Source organism: Puma concolor, chromosome B1 (assembly GCF_028749965.1).
Source record: "Puma concolor isolate L17-30 chromosome B1, mPumCon1.1.hap2, whole genome shotgun sequence".
Classification (NCBI taxonomy): domain Eukaryota; kingdom Metazoa; phylum Chordata; class Mammalia; order Carnivora; family Felidae; genus Puma; species Puma concolor.
Genome location: NC_141670.1, coordinates 135,423,143 through 135,442,896, shown reverse-complemented (window position 1 = coordinate 135,442,896; position 19,754 = coordinate 135,423,143). Strand labels below are relative to the sequence as shown.

Sequence of the window (19,754 nt, the reverse complement as noted above, 5' to 3'; positions counted from 1 at the left end):
TCACTTCATTAATGATGAATAAATTGCTTTGAGTGTTTTTCCATTATAAACAAAGTGATGATAAACATTCTTGTATGTATTTCCCTTGAAATAATTCTTTTATTTCTGTAGATTCCTCAAAGTGGAATTGCTTTATCAAAGGTTTGTTTTTTACTTTTAACAGATACTGCCATATTATTTCACAAAAAGATTGTTACATTTCACAATCTTTCCCACACTGAATATGATCAATCCCTTTTAATTCTCATGAGAACATTGAAAAATGCATCTCACTGATATCTTGTTATACTGTCTATGTGCTTGTGCTTTCTGTCATAGTCCCTGACCTTTTGGATGTCCTTTCCCAAGCAGCCTTGCTTGTCTGACTTTTTCTTCTTTACATGTAGGAGCTCCTTTAAAATTAGAGTATGTATGATCATGCGTAATCAAATAGCTTCAGCGAGCTTATTGCATGGTTTTGACTACACTGATGGATTTTGCCATAATAAATAATGAACACTGAGATATTCTCATGTGTCCATTTTTTTAATGTTTTATTTTTATTTTTGACAGAGAGAGAGAGAGAGAGAGAGAGAGAGAGAGAGAAACAGCATGAGCGGGGGAGGAGCAGAGAGAGAGGGAGACACAGAATCCGAAGCAGGCTCCAGGCTCTGGGCTGGAACTCACGGACTGTGAGATCATGACCTGAGCCGAAGTCGGACGGTCAACTGACTAAGCCACCCAGACGCCCCCACGTGTGTCCTTTTTTTAATGGCTTCTGAGTTTCTTGTCTTGTTAAAGATCTCCTCTCCTGAGGGTATTCTAATGTCGTCCCCACTTTTTACTTCTTTATAGGTTGATATTTTGTATTTATATTTTTAGCTCATCTAAAATTTATATTTTATATGGTAGAAGATCAGAGGCTAATCTATTGTCTTCTATATAGAGGGGCAAGTATGTTAATCTAATTCACTAAATAATTTTCCACTAAATTGAAGTCCCAACTTCATTATGTGTTACATGTCGAAATGTACTCAAAATGTACTCTAATCAAATACTAGACTTTTAAACATGGTGTTTTCATAGTGAGTTTTCACATGTGGTAGAGCAAATACTTCCACATAAGTTTTTTTCAAACTTGTCATAGCAGTTCTTGTACATATGTTATTCTTTATGAAGTTTAAAATTATTTTATCCTGGGGCACCTGGGTGGCTCAGTCGGTTAAGCTTCTGACTTCGGCTCAGGTTATGATCTCACGGTGTGTGAGTTCGAGCCCCCATCAGACCCTCTGCCGTCAGCACAGAGCCCACTCCAGATCCTCTGTCCACTCTGCCCCTCCCCTGCTCATGTTTTCTCTCTCTCTCTCTCTAAAATCAATATTTTTAAAATCTTCAAAAAAATAAATTAATTTAAGTAATCTATCCTATTAAGAATGTTTACTTTGGGGCACCTGGGTGGCTCAGTCGGTTAAGAGTCAGACTCTTGATTTTGGTTCAGCTCATGATCTCATGGGTCGTGAGTTAGAGCCCCACATCAGGCTCTCTGCTGTCAGCACAGAGCTTGCTTCAGATCCTCTGTCCCCCTCTCTCTCTGCCTCTCCCCGACTGGTTTTCTCCCTCCCTCCCCCCCTTCTCTCTCTCTCTCAAAAACAACTTTAAAAAAAAAAAAAAAAGAATGTTTACTTTGAGCAAAGACTTCTTCCTAACTAGAGGAACAGGTAAAGGAAGAAAAGCAGTTTGCCACAGTTCTCAAACCCCTGTCCACGAAGAAGGTATTTGGGAAGCGTTTCCAAACTCTTAGCCTACAATAATGCTACATTCCTTGACTCTTCATACTAAGTCCTGGGAGAAATTCCATATTACGTCACTCTGATCTTGAACTTCTGGAGAAATTGCACAGTATGTTTCCACTGAGTTGCTTTGGCACGAACAGCAGAAAGGTAAGATTCATGACTGTGGGAAGCAAATGTGAGATTTCTAGCAGACTGATTCTATATCCTCGATTACATAGGTTTCTGCTTCCATCCTTTACACGACTGTCCAAGCCCGTGGTGTTTGGCAGATGGTGCTTTGCCAGCTGTTAGAAACACCCACAGAACTGTAAACAGTGAATGTGTGTGAGTGCAGTGCAAAGTCACACCTTTGGTTTTATTGCCATGAAATTCCAGTGTGGCATAAATGGAGGATGTAGCTAACTGGGTCTCTTGGCTGTTCACATATAGGAAAATTGTTGGCCAAGGCTGACTTCAATAAAACAAGATTCCACTTGCACTGAGAAGAATGGCATCACCATCCCCAAACTATTACAGAAAATCATGAGACTGCTTCAGCAAGTCTGGACAAACAGGTAAATCCTGCACCTCTCTTAAAATAAGTAGATTATCTATATACGCATTATATTAAAATGCAATGTGTGTAAGTGTACCATTTTGCCATTGGGTTTAAATTATTCAAATGCTCTTTTCGTATCAAACTAATAAAATTAGGAACTCTGACACTCAAAACTATGACAGCACACACTTGCTTCTCCACTAGAAAAAAAAGTAAAAACCATCTGGCTAAGCAGACAGACATGGGGTATGCTATCATATCAGGTGAACAGAGCCAGTCCCGGAAGAGTTAAAGGCCAGGTTTTCCATTCCCAGATATAAATGTTACTCCTGTCTGCTGCTTCTCAATAACAATAACTAGCATTTATTGGGGCGCCTGGGTGGCTCAGTTGGTAAAGCATCCAACCAGCTCAGGTCATGATCTAGCAGTTTGTGAGTTTGAGCCCTGTGTCTGGCTCTGTGCTAACAGCTCAGAGCCTGGAGCCTACTTCCGATTCTGTGTCTCTCACTCTCTGCCCCTTCCCCGCTCACACCGTCTCTCTCTCTCTCTCTCACACAAATAAACATTAAAAAAATAAAAAAAAAAAATAACTAGCATTTATTCAACACTACCTGCTAAGTGTTATACCCCATGCTTTTAGATATATTTTATCTTTTCATCTATACAATAACCATATATGTAGGTAGTGTTTCTTTTTTTTTAATTTTTTTAAATGTTTTACTCATTTTTGAGAGAGACAGACAGACATAGACAGAGCACGAGCAGGGGAAGGGCAGAGAGAGAAAGAGACACAGAATCTGAGGCAGGCTCCAGGTTCCAAGCTGTCAGCACAGAGCCTGATGTGGGGCTCGCCCCTACGACCTAGGAGATCATGACCTGAGCTGAAGTCAGACGCTTAACCAACTGAACCACCCAGGCACCCCATAGTGTTTCCATTTCATAGGCAAGGAAACTAAGGTACAGAGAGTTACCAAAACTTGCATGAAGTCACATGGATTCACTCTAAGTTCTGTCTCTTAAGATGATCTCTGGCTCTCCACCGGGCCATGTCAGACTGACCTGAAGAATCTGAAGTTCTATTTGCCAGATGTCTGCTAAAGGACCAAGAGCTACTTTAAAGGTCAAAGGTCAAAACTGGCCTGTGAAGCCCTCAGGCTCCACCACCACCCTCGGTCAGAATCCTTTCTCTGTAGTTCACGACACAACTACATCCTCAGGTAAGTATGGACCTTGTATATCAAAAGTTGTCAAACTAAAGACTGTGGGAGCTGTCCCAAGTTGCACCAATAAACTGATTGCATTTCAAGCGGGGTTTTTATAACACACACAGGCAATTAGAAACTTTCCTTCAGTCATTCACTCAATGTTGGTGGAGCGCCTACCACCATCAGGCTGGCACTGAGTATGCAAAGCTGAAGAAGCCCTCAAGGAGATTATAGACCTAGTGAGTGAGGCGGATTAGGAGATGAGCTATTATAAAATGCCCTCCTACAGATGATAAGAATTGCATACTTGATGCTATGGGGACAGATTGGGGAGCCATCTCTGTCAAATAGTTTAAGGAGAAACATTAAAAACTGGGGTGGAGGGAGGGGGACACAGAGACCTTATAACTTGCTTATCTTTTCCTGTTGTACAAAATACTTAAAAAGACCTCAGATCCACTTCTGGTTTATACCCAAAAGAATTGAATGCAGGGACTCTGACAGATTTGCACGCATTGCACACATAGCAGCACTATTCACAACAGCCAAAAGATGGAAATGACGGACGTGTCCATCAACAGATGAACAGATGACTACATGCGCTATATGCATATGATATACAACCTTAAAAAAGAGAGAAAATTCTGACACGTGATACAACATGGATGCACTCTGAAGACATTATACTAAGTGAAGTAGCCCAGATACAAAAGGACAAAAGTTTTATGATTTCACTTGTACGAGGTACTTAGTCAAATTCACAGAGACAGAATGGTGGTTGACAGATCCGAAGGGAAAGGAGAGTTATTGTTTAGTGGGTACAGAGTTTCAATTTGGGAAGATGAAAACGATACGGGGATGGGTGTTAGTGACTGTACAACAGTGTACTAAGGCCACTGAACTGCACACTTAAAAATGGTGAAAACGGTAGATTTTTATGTACTGTATACTCTTTAAAAAGGACCTCAGAGAGTCTAACCCATTGACTTTACAAAAGAGGAAACTGAGGTCCGGAGAGGTAAATTGCTCAAAGTCACACAGCTCCTTGGGCAGAGACTAAAACACGGACCCTGACACAGTGCTCTTTTATCTGCCTCATACAATAACTCATGCAGTATTTTGTGCCTGGTGAGATTCTAAGTACTTTATATATATTAATTCATTCAACCTTCACAACAATCCATGAGGTAGATTATGCTTCCCCCTATTGTAGAAGTGAGGAAACTGAAGCATAAAGAACTTATATAATCCGCCAAGATGACAGTTAGCAAGTGACAGTTCTACTTCCTGGCTCCAGAGTGGACTTTACTACTACTCTGTAATGCTAGATCTTAGTTTTCATGTCCTACCCTCAAAGGCAAGAATCCTGTCCATCTTTAGGACAGTAGGTTGCAAATATGTCCCCAATTCTTCACCCCATTCTTAGCCATGCCCTCTGTAGTGTGACTTTGCAGCTCATCCTTCAAGAGGTAGAATCTACTTCTCCATTCCTTGAATCTGGAAATGGCCAATGGAATGTGGTGGAAAGTAATGATGAACTGGTTTCCAGCCCAGACATCAAGAGACCTTATATGCTTCCTCTTTTTCAGAACCCTGCCTCTGACATATGATTGGGTCTAAGCTAGCCTGCAGGAGATGAGAGACCATGTGGAAGAGAGCCCAGCTGTCCCAGATGAGGCCATCCGAGACGAATCTACATTTATCTAGTCCCCAGACATGTAGAAGAACCCAGCCAAGGTTTGCTGAGCTCAGTCAAGGAATAGGATAATTTTTAAGATTCCCCATACATACCAGCCAGTAGCTTTCTAGAACAATTATAATGAAGGATAATGTTATGACTAGAAGGGACAGAACTGGCTTTTCAGGCTGTGGGAACAACATGGGCAAAGCAAAGGTGGGAAAGTGCGGGCTATATTCAGAGAATAGTGAATAGTCCATTTCGACTATAGACCATTGTGCTTATTGGGAAATAAACCCAAAGAAGTAGGGTAGACCTGGCTTAGTTGCTACCTAAGTTACTAGGTGCTGAGAAGCCTTTAAATGCCTAACATGTTCATTTTCCCTTTACAATACCATAGGGAAGTGTTAGGATTTCCAGCTACAGGAAAGAGGTCCCAAATCAGGATTTAAATATAAATAGTCTGACCCCAGAGCCAGCCTCATCCACTTACTACAAAACCATGGTAGAGAGAATACTGTGAAGATACTTCCATTGGCCAAGAAAGAAAGTATGAGGGCCTGCCCTGAGGAAATGGCCTTGGAGATAAATAGGAAGCACTGGCTGTGAGTAACAAGCAAGAGGATGGGCGACAGGTCTAGACATCGGATTGAGTGAATGAGGTGAAGACTGAAAAGAGCCACAGGGGACTGCTTAGATGCTGAGCCCAGATGCCTGGGACAGTGATCGGTATTATCTTCAGATACACAGAATGCAGAAACTGGCTCATACGTGTTGATTCTGAAATGCCCTGCTTGGGGTGAACAAACACATGAGAACTACAGGTAGATTGAATGAAGCACGGAATTAAGGCATGAGAAATACGTGAGATCTGCAGAGAGCTAAACCGCAATTTCCTCATTTGTGAAATAAAGTTATTGTTATAATTCTTCATGAATTTTATCCAGCATGAAAACAGAATTCCAATCAAGCACTGTCTCCTTTATTTTTATTTTTTTGGCCTAGAAGTTATTTTTGTTGGTAATCAAGTGGGAAGAAATGTAGTGAACTTCGATATCGTTTCACTCAATAATACTGAATTTTCTCCGACTTGCAATTTTTATTGAGAGTTAAGATTTTATTCTCATATCTACAAGCTTTTGAAAATGTAATATTTAGTCACCATTCTAAAATTTCGTTTCTTACAGGTTGTATTTTGCTTATTTTTTGTTTTGTTTGTGAGACTCAGAATCAATTTAAAAGGCAGGGGTCGGGGGGATAGTTAATAATTACTGCATGTACCTGGCATCCTGCGTGTATATTTCCTCCTTAAAATATAGTCATGTGGGGAATAGGTCATTTTAACCCCATTTTAGAAATGGGGAGATGAGGCTTATAGGTTAAATAATTTGACTAAATGAAAAGCTAATTAGGTATAGAGTTGGCAAAGGCAAGCAAAATGAGTTTTATCTCTTATAGACTTCCTACTCACTGGTGCTTTTATTATAATGTTGGCTAAGAAAAGATGAAGTTAATAAATGTTCTCTTTCCCAGAGCAGAAGTGTTTGAGAACACTGGTTTAAGATTTATGCTCCTACTCAGAACAGAAGAGCGAGTTGTGTTAATAAATTCATGGAAGAATGTGCCTAAATGGCAGACTGATGAGAAACAGATGTGACTTCAAATCTGCCTTCTTCTATGCTCAGCTGCAGCACTTGGCAACCTCCTTAGCCAATCTGAGTCACAATTTTCTCAGCTGTAACATTCAGAAAAATAAAAGGTCACTTACAAGGTTATTATGGGAACCAAGAAAGAAGAGAGAGTACATGAAAGCATCTACCTCATGCCCCTCAACAAATTCAATAAGTAACATTTCCTTTCTCTTTCCAAAAGCAGATAGGTCCTGCATTTATCGCTGATAGGTAGACTCTGTGGAAAGAATATTTATCATCTTCCAATTATTACATTAATGATCAAGTTTATTGAATTTGAAACCACAATCCAAATTAATGCATTGTTTTGAATTTGTGATTCTTTTCAAGTCCCTGGTAAGTAGGTAACTAAAAACATTACCATATGAAGATTAATTCCTCTGCGTGGCATGAGCCCCTTAACATTTACAGGTGAGATATGTTCATGTGCTAAGCATTCAACACATGCAGGGAACTAGAAACCCAGAGCTGCAGCTGATTCACTAAAGTGAACTCCCAGCACCATCAGCACCTCTGATTCATTCCGTGCATCGCATAATAAATCTCAACTAAATGGCACACACATTGAACAAAGATTTACATTTATAAGTCATTCTTCCCCTGGGCAGGAGGTGAAACAGTTTGTTAATAAGGAAGCAAAGAATCTAGAAACACCACTGGGTTTTTTTTTTGTTTTTTTGTTTGTTTGTTTTTGTTTTTATCTTTCTGATTGTGACTTCTCTACTCTTTCTTCAAATGCTCTTTTTCAGCACCAAAACATGTACTCCCAAAGATATGTGATTAATTCATCCTCATTAAAGTGTAAATCAATGATAAAGCCTAATGTCTCCCAAGGGCATTTATTTACACCATAATTGGAAATAAGGTCCCTGACTTACATGAAAGAAATTAGATTCTAGTGATGAATGTTTAGTCTGCAAAGCAACAAGAAAGAACATTTTTAGGGACACCTGGGTGGCTCAGTCAGTTAAGCATCCAACTCTTGATTTCAGCTCAGGTCATGATCTCACAGCAGTGGGTTCAAGCCTCACGTAAGGCTCTGTGCTGAGTGTGAACCCTGCTTGGGATTCTCGCTCTCTCCCTCTCTCTATGCCCCTCCCCCACTCAGGCATGCACACTAGCACTCTCTCTCTCTCTCTCAAAATAAATAACATTAAAAAAAAAAAAAAAAGATAACATTCTTAGTCCTAAAACTCTGTATGTTGCTCTCCAAGTCAACTCATTAGGCCATCCCCCTGCACTTAAAACTAGATATGTCTATCATATACCCTTAAAGCTCCTTTATCCAGTCCCCTAAAGATTTGTTTCTTAAAGTAGACTCAAATGTAACACCTGATGAGAGCATGGGGGGTCTCATTCTGGTTCTGCCACCACTACTACCACCACCACTCCAGCTACCAAACAAACCCATCATTAGCTTCCTGGGATTCTCGGCCTACGTCTTGGGAGACTGTGAGCCAGGACTGTGGAAGCTACCAGTGTGGGTGAGAATGAGTTCATGCCTAGGAAGGGCCACAGAGTGAGGCGGAGACCTGCTTCTCCTATGACATGTGAACCAACCCCACTACTCAGAGAAACAGTTGCCAGTGAAACAGAAGACAATCACAGCAAAGTACATTTTAAGCTCAGAAAGGAAACTCCTTGCAGGACTGAACTCCATAATCTCTACCTAAAGATTGGCAGGGTTTTGAACATGAACGTTTCAGTGCTATCAGGAGGAAGACTTCTGGGTTTCCCTAGTGTAACTTACCTGAGATCCATATCTCCATCGACCCAGAAGGTGAAAATGTTTGAGATGGTTCCCCCTGGGCAGCACCCCATGACGAGAACAGCAACGGCTTGGGCTGGCTTCAGAGAGAAGCTGATGGCCAGGAGATAGGCTGTAAGAGGCATGAGGCCAAACTGGCAGAGCAATCCTACAGCAATGCCCCAGGGTCTCCTGATGTGCGACCATAGCTTCCGGAACTCCACAGAGCATCCCAAGGAGAACATGAGCAGGCCCATCATCACAGCCGTCACCACTGTGAAAACAAGTTCCAGGTTCCCATGTACCTCCAGTCCCACGGGCAACTCCTCCTCCGAACTGTTAGCAGGGCAGGCTGAGCTGCTGGAACAGTTTGCTCTCATCTCTTCATCTCCTTAAGACAGCATGACAAATGAACATCTGCCGCAACAGCTAGGCAGGTCTATTCTTCCACGTTTTGTAATAACACAACCAAGTCATGCATGGAGAGTCATTCCAATAGCTATTGGCCAGCCAGGTGATTCATCCTAATCTGATCAATGTATTCATGAGTGGCATTATAAAAGTAATTATCATGGGCATGAAACATATAATAAACTGGTAAGTAAGGCTTTCCACTTCTGTTCTTACTCACCACTGAATATTCAAGCGAAATGAGACAAGCAAATTTATTGTCAAGTGGAGTGACTGGGCTGTGTCGTCAGCATCACGCTATGTTCCAGGAAAATAGGTTGAATGCCAAGACATAATTTCTCCAAATTCAATGGGATTTCAGAGAACCAGGATGCAATGTTTTGCAGAGGGGAAATCTAACTGGAAAAAACAAAGGCACTAAGCCAAAAGCCACTCCCCATAGCACTAGCAAAAAAACTCTATCGAAAATATTAAAGCGAAAGATCAGTTATGGAAATGTCGAGAGGGACTAAGGATATTTTCAGGAGTGCTTCAGAATTAGTTTCAGTTTCTCTTCTTCCTATTTCTACTAGAATTTGTCTCTAAAGCCAATAATTAAACACCTGTAAGAATAATATGGTACTAAGCACCTGATTTGTTTCATCAAATGTGGAAAAATTCTGTACCCAAAATAATTCAAGGAAGCTGTCACTTTCCTTTGGAGAACAGAGTCGGCTTTCAGATGCCACACCCCTGGCCCTCGTGGTGAGGTCTGGGAATTCTGCAAAAGAATGTAGTTAAGAGTTTGTCATGAAGGCTAGAGACAAAGTCTGAGGCCAGTTTCTGACCACAATGGCCCAGGGGCCCTTCTGTGTTTCTTAACCACACAGATGCACATTTCATTGGCAAAACCAGACAGGAAAATATGGTTCCATGAAACTAAACCTACAAAAGAGCAGATGCCACACCTTTTCTCACAGAAAGCAGAAAGTTTATTTATGTGGCAAAGGTTGGCAACAAGGCACACTTTATAAAACACCTCTACCTGTCTTAAGAGGTGTATTAGCTATGCATTGTTTATTTTTGGACTAGCAAAGTATTTTCCATGACAAAATGCTCTGAGCCTGTTTACTACATAAAAATACAAGTTAAATACAAATGTAAAAATAAAATCTAACTACTCGAAGAAAGTATAAACTGGCTCAGGCAAAGATACCTTAAAAGCAGCTCTGAAGTTAAAACCTTGCTGGAGGCCATCCGAAGTCAGCACGAGGGCCTGCTGCCACCAACTCTTGATTCCTGCCCAAGAAGAAGCCTACATTTACACCAAGCTTGGTAAGCCTGCCAGAAGACAACCCAGAACCACCTGTGCTGACTGATGCAGAGCTAGGCAGAGAAATGGACACTTAGGAATTGGGTTAGGTCTCTGGAAAGCAGAGATACGGTCAAGCTGAAGAAGAATGGAGGAGGGACACAACAAACATTTCTGAGCACCTACTATGTAACAGGCCATGCTAGGTCCTTTACACATATGTGTGCGCCTGGTAAAGCAGAACTTTTTTTTTTTTTTTTTCTTTTTTACTTTAGTGAGAGAAGGTATCACATTATTTCTGTCTGGGTAATGTCAAAAGGGCTTTCGGTACATCTTCTTTGTTCCTGGAATCAATCAAATGGCCCTTCTTAATTATACAAATTTGAGTTTAATAAGCCACTCAACATCAAGGACAATGTGATAGGAACTTTTGTGATTTGGTTGGTACTTAGCCCTGAGAGCTGGGGAGAAGGGGGCTATGTTTTCATAGTGGATGTTAGGAAACTTCTAAATTGGAAGGTGACCTTGGACACTTACTTTTTGAAATGCAGTGTTATCAGAATCTCTCAAATGAATTAGGATGGTTCCAACTGAGGTCCACTCTTAGGAAAAGATACTAAAGTCCAACTGCCCACCATGAAAGCAAGGGGTGTCTGGACTGGTAACGATTTCCTCTGGATCAAGTCACCCTGGTACAGCTGTCACAGGATGATACAGGACACAATGTTTGAGTATGTAGATATAACCTGAAAAGAAGTAACCTTGAGAGGCCAAGTTCAGCACCACCATGCTGTATGCAAGGATCTGGACTAAAAGGGGCGTGGTGGCAATGGGTAAGAGCCATGAATTGGGTGGAACCAGTGCATTCAAAAGGTCCCAACAAAACAGCAGTAGCTAAAACCAGGGCCTATCAATGAATGCCAGGCTTTTCCCAATTTGTCTCCCAAAGGAGAAGGAGACTCCTTTGAAAGAGTAAGCACCTGGAGTTCTTGTCAATATCTAAAAGGAGATTTTTAAATAGGGGATTCTAAATTTATTGGCATGTAGGAATTCAAGTGACTAGAAATTTTTATTTTTAAATGTTTTTTTAAAAAATTTTTTTTAACGTTTATTTATTTTTGACACAGAGAGAGACAGAGCATGAACGGGGGAGGGGCAGAGAGAGGGAGACAGAATCGGAAGCAGGCTCCAGGCTCTGGGCCATCAGCCCAGAGCCCGACGCGGGGCTCGAACTCACAGACCATCAGATCGTGACCTGAGCCGAAGTCGGACGCTTAACCGACTGAGCCACCCAGGCACCCCGTGACTAGAAATTTTTAAAAGGCATGACCAAATTTATACCCTAAGCTAGTGAGGTAGTTCATGAAATCCCATTCAATCTTTACATCTGTTCTAAGAGGTAACTACTATATTAAAAAAATAAAAATTAAAAAAAAAAAAGGGGGGCGCCTGGGTGGCTCAGTCGGTTAAGCGTCCAGTTTCGGCTCAGGTCATGATCTCACAGATCGTGGGTTGGAGCCCCGCATCAGGCTCTGTGCTGACAGCTCAGAACTTGGAGCCTGTTTCAGATTCTGTGTCTCCCTCTCTCCCTGCCCCTCCCCTGTTCATGCTCTGTCTCTGTCTCAAGAATAAATAAACATTAAAAAAAAAATTAAGAGGTAACTACTATCATTTCCACTTCACAGATAAGAAAACAAAGGCCTACTAGGGTCATATAATTTGTCAAAGGTTATTAGACAAGTAAATTGTAACAGTAGAATTTAAATCCTAGTCTAATCCTTAGCTTGTCCTCATTTCCCTGGAACACATTGATGGGAAGCAATGAAAGTAGTTGATAGCATGATCATTCTGAAAAGACTGACAATCAGTTAAACATAGTTCAGGGATAAAACACCACAATTTGGCATAAAGATGGAGAAACAAACCAACTAATCCCTAATCTCTAAATTTGTTTCATATGCTCACAAACTTAAAATGCATCTGACTATGTGCAAAATATATGCATCTTAATTTTGAGATCCAGTTGTACAAATCACAGGAAATATTTCATGCATTTCTGTTCTCTGCAAATAGAGTTAGAGGTGAAAGATATTCTTCAGGAAAACCAACTGAAAAGCTCAGACTTTTCTGTCTGGGAATGTAAAGGCTAAAGGGAAAGTGCCAAAAAGAAAGGTAATTAAATGTGGCTGAGGAACTGTTTACCGAACTCTGAAAATTAGTACAAGGAGAAATTTCTAGATGCTTGAAGGACATAAAAAATCCTACAGGTTCCAGGGTACCTAGTTGGCTCAGTTGGCAGAGCATGTGACTCTTGATCTTGGGGTTGTGAGTTCAAGCCCCGTGTCGGGCAATAGAGCTTTTTCTTTTAAATGTTTATTCTTGAGAGAGAGAGACAGACAGACAGAACGTGAATGGTGGAAGGGCAGAGAGAGAGAGGGAGACACAAAATCTGAAGCAGGCTCCAGGCTCTGAGCTGTCAACACAGAGCCCCATGCAGGGCTCCAACTCACAAGCTGTGAGATCATAACCTGAGCCAAAGTCAGATGCTTAAACGACTGTGACACCCAGGTGCCCCTAGAGCTTTTATTTTTTTTTAAGGGGGGAAAAATCCTATAGGTTCCAAGAGTTTAGGTAAACTCATGTGATATATCCAAAACAAAAGGAAATTGTGTTTTTGATCTAAATTATTTATTACTAACTTAATCCAAATTAATTATTTAATCCAAAATTAAAAAGAAATTGGCAGCAAAAAAAAATACACTGTTATATGACACAAGGTAAAAAACCTAATTCTATATATTTTTTTAGAAACCAAACCTCAAAAATAAAAATGCTACCACACTGCAGGAAAAAAAACAGGTGGGTATTTGAACAGAAAATTCACAAAACAATAGTCAACAACCATAGATATCAATAACACAAATAACTTTTTTAAGTACATTAAAATAAGATACTATGTGTTGCCTATCACTAAGAAAACAATTTTAAGGTGAATGTCCTTGTTGATAAGAGTTGAGTGAAAGTATATTCTCATATACTGCAAGTAGGATTGAAAATTTATATAATCTTTCAGGAAAAAGTCTCGCATTATGTACTAAATAGCCTTTGTCTCTGTAAGTCTAAAAAGCTGTCTTAATAAATAAGCGGTGGTGTGCCTGGGTGGCTCAGTCATTGAGCATCTGACTCTTGATTTCAGCTCAGGTCATGATCCCTGGGGTCATGGGATCAAGCCCTGTGTCAGGTCCTATGCTGAGCATGGAGCCTGCTTGGGATTCTCTCTCTCTCTTGGTCTCTCTCTCTCTCTCTCTCTCTGCCCCTCTCTCCTCCTCATGCACTCTCTATAAAATAAAAAATAAATAGGGGTGCCTGGGTGGCTCAGTCAGTTGAGGATCCTACTCTTGATTTCAGCTCAGGTCATGATTTCATGGTTAATGAGTTCGAGCCCCACATGGGGTTCTGCACTGACTGCATGGAGCCTGCTTGATATTCTTTCTCTCCCTCTCTCTCTGCCCTTCCCCCACACTCTCAATAAATAAATTAATTGATTAAATAATTAATTAATAAAAAATAAGGAGACCTGGGTGGCTCAGTTGATTGGGCATCTAACTCTTGGTTTCAGCTGCAGGTCATGATCTCACAGTACGTGGGATCCAGCCTTGCTGGCAGCATGGAACCTGCTTGGGATTGTCTCTCTCCCTCTGTCTTTGCCCGTCCCCTGCTCACACACTCTCTCTCTCTCAAAATAAATAAATAAACATTAAAAAAATAATAAAATAATAAATAAAGTGCTTATCTTAAAAGATAAAAAAATAGGCTGCAATACTGGCAAAAAAATTTATTAATTACTTGGCGGCAGATGTTTCTATTTATAATAGAATTGTTATTTATAAACACATTCTTATTTATAATACCATTATTATTTATAAAAGCAGAAAACTGGAGATTTAAATTCCCAAAGTGAGACTAATTTAAGTAAATTATTATACAATGATATATTATGCAATTACTTAAAGTGTAAACATTTTGACAATGAGAAATATTTATGTTAGAAGGTTAGGCAAAAAAACAAAATAAAATAAAAATAGGTATAGATATAATGCTCCCAGCCATGTTAAAATAATAAACACATAAAGAGACCAAATTTGACTCCAAAATTTTCAGTGATTGCTTCTGTATGTAGGATTATGGATGACTTTTTTCTTCTTCATATTTTTTGTATCATGTAATATATTTGAAATGGCTGTGCGTTATTGTTTTATAACCAAGAAAAAAGGAGCTGAAGAAAAAGGAACAGAGATGGAGGAAGTTGTGGTTATTTCAAGCAGCTCCTAAAAGTTGATAACAGTCTGATGACTCCACGAGGAGCCAGACTATTGAGATGATTCAATCATTGTCTTTGTTCTTAGGTTTTTATAAGGGAGGCTTACAAATACCAAAGCTTCCAGGTAAGAGATACCTGCATAAAATGGAATGTAAGGGCGTGAGAAGGATTAATGGGCCAAGTCAGGACACAGACAAATGGACTGACAAAGTGTTTAGCCTGAAACAGCACCTGCTCCACCTTCAGAGTAAAATAACCAGAAGGGAAAATGAAGCACCTGGAACCAACTGGAAAGGCCTGTTTACCTGCACAGGTGGTATGCTATTTATAATAGTATTTGTGGTCCTTTTCCCAACACCCTTTTCTGGCCTCAGCTCATCAGATCAAATGTTATTAAGATTATAACCATAAACTTTCATAGACTGAAACCCTAGAATTATGAGAAGAAAATCTACAAGTTGTAATAAAATTAATGGGATTTGTCAGCCATTACCACAAATTACTGATACTGATTTTCTATGATAATAACAGTAGAAACAACTACCATTTATTGAGTCTTCCCTATGTACCGGGTCCTGTGATAGATCCCTTATATATAAAGGGTAGTCGAATGTGCCACTCCAAAATATGCCACTTTGGATAAGGATTATTTTAAGCAGAAGGCAACTGAGAAGAAGCAGATACCAGAACAGCTCCCTGCCATCCCTCTATATGCCTAAAAACAGGACAGAAATTTGTAAATGTATCCCCTTCCCCTCTCCACCAGGAAGGACAGAAGTTAACACCAGAGACAACTCTAGACCCTCATCAGCCCAGAGAAATCCGCATCAGAAGAATCTACATCACAAACCCTGCTAGAACTAGCTAGCCCTTATCTACTATTAGTTACCCAGTATTTGTCTTCCCACAATTTGCCATCCCTACAGGCTCAAAATCCTTTTTCTTTGTCTTGTCACTTCTCTATTATTCTATTTAAGATGCTATAAAATCCCAAGTTCTAATACCTCTTTGAGATACTCATTTCTGAGTGCTCCCATGTGTATTTGCAATTCACATGTTAATAAACTTGTTTTTCTCTTGTTAATCTGTCTTTTCAGTCTGATTTACAGGGCCCCAGCTGGGGAGTCCAACATGAGGAGAGAAAAAAAAAAAGTCTTTCCTCCCCTACACATATCTCATTTAATCCTCCCAACAACCCTGTCATTTAGATACTATTATTACCCTCATTTACCTATGAGTGAAGAGAAACTTAGAGGTTAAACAACCTGCATGGGCTAAGCTAATAAATGCTAAGGCAGATCATGAGAGTTGAATCTAGGGTCCATACTATACATGAAAAATAGATGAAATAATTAAAGTTCAGAAGTTCATGAGTTCCACTTGTATAAAATATTATTCTTCCCACTCAAACTATATTGCACATACTGGTCACTATTAGTCATCTTCCTAAACCCTTAACTCACGTGCCTTATCAGATGCTGCAACAGGTGCACAGTAAATATGTGTTAACTGACATTATGAAAGAATAATATCCATGCTGAAAAGGGTAATATCCTAATTTACATGTCTGAATAACTCTTTCATTTTGAAGGAGCTACCCAATTCAAACATTCATGATCCTATATTCAAAGAATATTTCTTAATATTCCCTGTGGGTTAAAAGCTACTTTATAGTGCCCCCCCCCAAAAAAAAAGAATGCATAAGCAAAACAGATCCTTGGCCACATAAACCAGCCACTGCCAGAAAAGAAGGGTGGGACCAGGGAAAGTCAGACATTTTTCAGTAATGATGAAAATGGCCATTTATCCCTTCTTAATATACTCTCAACAGAGGTTAAACCCTAAAGCCACGGCTTGAAAGGCTCAGAAGTGTTTTTTCTCCACCCTCCATCGCTAAGCCAGAGGACATGCACCTAGTACTCTAGCCAAAATTAATCAAAATAAAGGGTGCTGTGGAGCTCAAGCATTTCATAGGAAAACCAGGGATTAACTGCAAGCATCTGGTCCAAACTTCCAGCTTTTTGATCTGACATTTTCTAGCTACTATGCCTGGAACATTTTAAGTGCTCAATAAATATTAGCTAGTGTGTTGGTTATTATTATTAATAACATCTGTTGCATCTAACCCAGAAAAATAACAATGTCAGTATCAAAAAATAAATTCTCCTTTCCTCCTGCTTCCAATTTTCTGATTTAGTTTTCAAAATCTTTTGTTATTACAGCTTAGAAATTTCTTTCAAATACTAAAAAAGCCATGAAGGGAAAAGAAAAAGAATTTTATATATATTATATAATTTTTAATCGATGTATATTAATATATTTTATAATTTATATTATATATATATATATACATTTGTCATGTGATTTCATGATAAAGAAGATCATTATTAGGAAATAACCCTCCTTTTATCTCAAAAGAAATTATGTCAGCTTTTTCTACTATTCACATAAAGCAATTTTTTTTAACATTTATTTTTGAGAGACAGAGAGAGACAGAGCATGAGCAGGGGAGTGCAGAGAAAGAGGGAGACACAGAATCCGAAGCAGGCTCCAGGCTCCGAGCTGTCAGCACAGAGCCCGACGTGGGGCTCGAACTCACAAACCACGAGATCATGACCTGAGCCAAAGTTGGATGCTTTACCTACTGAGCCAACTAGGGGCTCCTAAAGCAATTTCGATATCGTTAAACTGCAATGCTAGAATTCTGACATTCATTCTCCTGGGAATATTTGTGTTTTGATACAACAGAGCTCCCGGGGAAGGAGGTGGTGCACCCAGTAAATGTCTATATATTAGGTTCCAGTTATACTTACCTTACCTGTCCTACATATGTGGTGAAAGCAGGAGGCTAAATTCCTCAGTAAATAGTCACATGGTGAGCAATCTCTAAAACAATGAGAGAGGAAGTCTGCTTCTGGAACTTGAAAGGCGTTGCTTTGACAGAGAGTTAATTTGATGCAAGAAAAAAACCCCGACACCTGCAATTGATGTCCCTGAAAAAGATTACACCTACATTCCAATGCTGTGAAGGTTGCAAAGTGCAAAACAAGTCCTTAGAGTGGAGGTGGAGGATTTGAAGAGGAGAGGGATTGAAACTGAAAGGAGACATGAATGGAAGGTAGAAAATTTCAAAATAGAGCCTGAGACTCCTGGTACATTGGCAACTTTTTCTACCCTAGGGATCAATTAAGACTGATACATTATACCCATAAGTGCAATTAAAGTGCACCAAGATCACTAGGTTCTTCTTATAGGTTATATCAGTTCTGAGGTACAGTGAAAACCTCTGTAAACTTCCCTATCAATGCCTCTATTGTCTTGTTCCTTCCCCTTTTTTTCCTCAATGAAGCAAAAGAAAATTGTAATTGAATTTCATCTTAAGGTCCATAATGGCAGGCTGATGGCTCAGTGAAGTCTGAATAGTTTCAGCAACCCCTCTGCCATCTTCCCCAAATACCAAAGGAGGAATCTCATGTCTTGGCCCAAAACCATCTGCAAGACTAAAGGACCAAACCTTTTCATTATATATATTACCCTGTTTTCTCTCTATCACACTATACCGACTGTGTTAGGGTTCATGGTGTATTATTTGGCCATTGGTTGCAAGATCCAGACTAAAGACAACTGAAACCCTGGACTTGGGGCTATGGCAGTAAGCGGATATGATTTTGAGAAATTAGTGAGTTTTATAATATGGAAAAAAGAGTGTGAGTGAATGTAAATAGCCACAGGACTGGAGACATCTGTTGATTGCTGCCCTGTGTTCATTCGCCTCCTGTCATGGTCTGCATTTCTTTTGGGGAAATACCCCACCTCAGGATTCTCAGCCATGCAGTTGGACCCAACCTTCTGTTTTACCAATGTGTCCTGAGTAACTTAAACCAGTCAGCTAAATCAGGGTCTCTCATCCTTGACACTCTTGACATTTGGGGCTGGAAATCTCTTTGTCGTGAGGGATGTCCTGTATATTGCAGGCTATTTAGCAGCATCCCTGGACTTTACCCATTAGATGCCTTCGTGATACCCTACAGTTAAGATAGCCAGAAATGTTTACAGACATCGCCAAATGCCCTGAGGGGCAGGAGAGGCAAAAATCACTCTTCATAGAGATCCTCTGAGCTAACCTCATCCTCATTCCAAATTTTAGTAAAGGACCTACTTGTCTCATACGAGCCATATTCTCCAATATTTGCTTTTTCGATAGGCCACACAGGCAGCCAGGCCAAAGGTGAACCAAGCATAGTCTTCTGGAAAAGTTTAGATTTTGAATTCACATGGATCTAGAATTCCATCTCAGTTTCACCTCTTTTAAAGCTATGTCACCTTGGGGAAGTTACTAATCCTTCACCTAGCCCCCTAATTCCTTCAACACTAAAATAGAGATCTGAAAATGGGCTGAGTTAAACATGTACTTGCCATACAACGATGCAACCAACTGTTCCTCTCCTTGATTTATTACTTCAAAATAAATGAAAGGACATGACCATACAATGCTCACAACAGCTTTATTTGTAAGCACTCAGAACTAGAAACTTATCACGGCACCTGGGTGGCTCAGTAGGTTAAGCGTCTGACCTCAGCTCAGATCATGATCTCACAGTTCGTCAGTTCGAGCCCCGCGTCAGGCTCTGTGCTGACAGCTCAGAGACTGGAGCCTGCTTCGGATTCTGTGTCTCTCTCTCCCTCTCCCCTGCTCATGCTCTGTCTGTCTCTCTCTCTCTCTCTCTCTCTCTCTCTCTCTGTCTCTCAAAAATAAATAAACAGGAAAAAAAAAGAACTAGAAACGTATCAAGTTTATGGATAAACAAAATGTAGGATATCTGTGCAACAGAATGCTACTCAGCAATAAAAAGGAACACATACACAGCAACATGCATGAATCTCAAATAATTATGCTGAGCAAAAGAAGCCAGACCAGAAAAAAGTATATATTGTATGACCCCGTTTATATAAAACTCTCGGGGCGCCTGGGTGGCGCAGTCGGTTAAGCGTCCGACTTCAGCCAGGTCACGATCTTGCGGTCCGTGAGTTCGAGCCCCGCGTCAGGCTCTGGGCTGATGGCTCAGAGCCTGGAGCCTGTTTCCGATTCTGTGTCTCCCT

The 19,754-nt window shown here is 40.2% G+C and overlaps 2 protein-coding genes across 9 annotated transcripts in view; both read right to left on the bottom strand.

Moving 5' to 3' along the window:
* The window catches only part of SLC10A6 (solute carrier family 10 member 6), a 31,265-nt gene extending 22,009 nt beyond the window's left edge, over positions 1-9,256 (bottom strand). For all 3 annotated transcript variants that reach the window (XM_025922089.2, XM_086704635.1, XM_086704636.1), the window contains exon 1: positions 8,635-9,256. In XM_025922089.2, the coding sequence (XP_025777874.1) occupies positions 8,635-9,011 (377 nt within the window). In that variant the 5' untranslated portion in view covers positions 9,012-9,256. The remainder of the gene's footprint in view (positions 1-8,634) is intronic.
* Positions 9,257-9,265: 9 nt separating this feature from the next.
* The window catches only part of CB1H4orf36 (chromosome B1 C4orf36 homolog), a 23,852-nt gene continuing 13,363 nt past the window's right edge, over positions 9,266-19,754 (bottom strand). For 3 of the 6 annotated variants that reach the window (XM_086704642.1, XM_086704641.1, XM_086704640.1), the window contains exons 5-8: positions 10,871-11,079; positions 10,238-10,320; positions 9,672-9,802; positions 9,266-9,441 (exon numbers count right to left, since the gene is read on the bottom strand). The gene's annotated coding sequence lies outside the window, so the exon portion shown is untranslated. Of the gene's footprint in view, positions 9,442-9,671; positions 9,803-10,237; positions 10,321-10,777; positions 11,080-19,754 lie in introns of those variants that run through there. The other 3 variants (XM_086704639.1, XM_086704637.1, XM_025922398.2) reach the window with 3 other exon arrangements.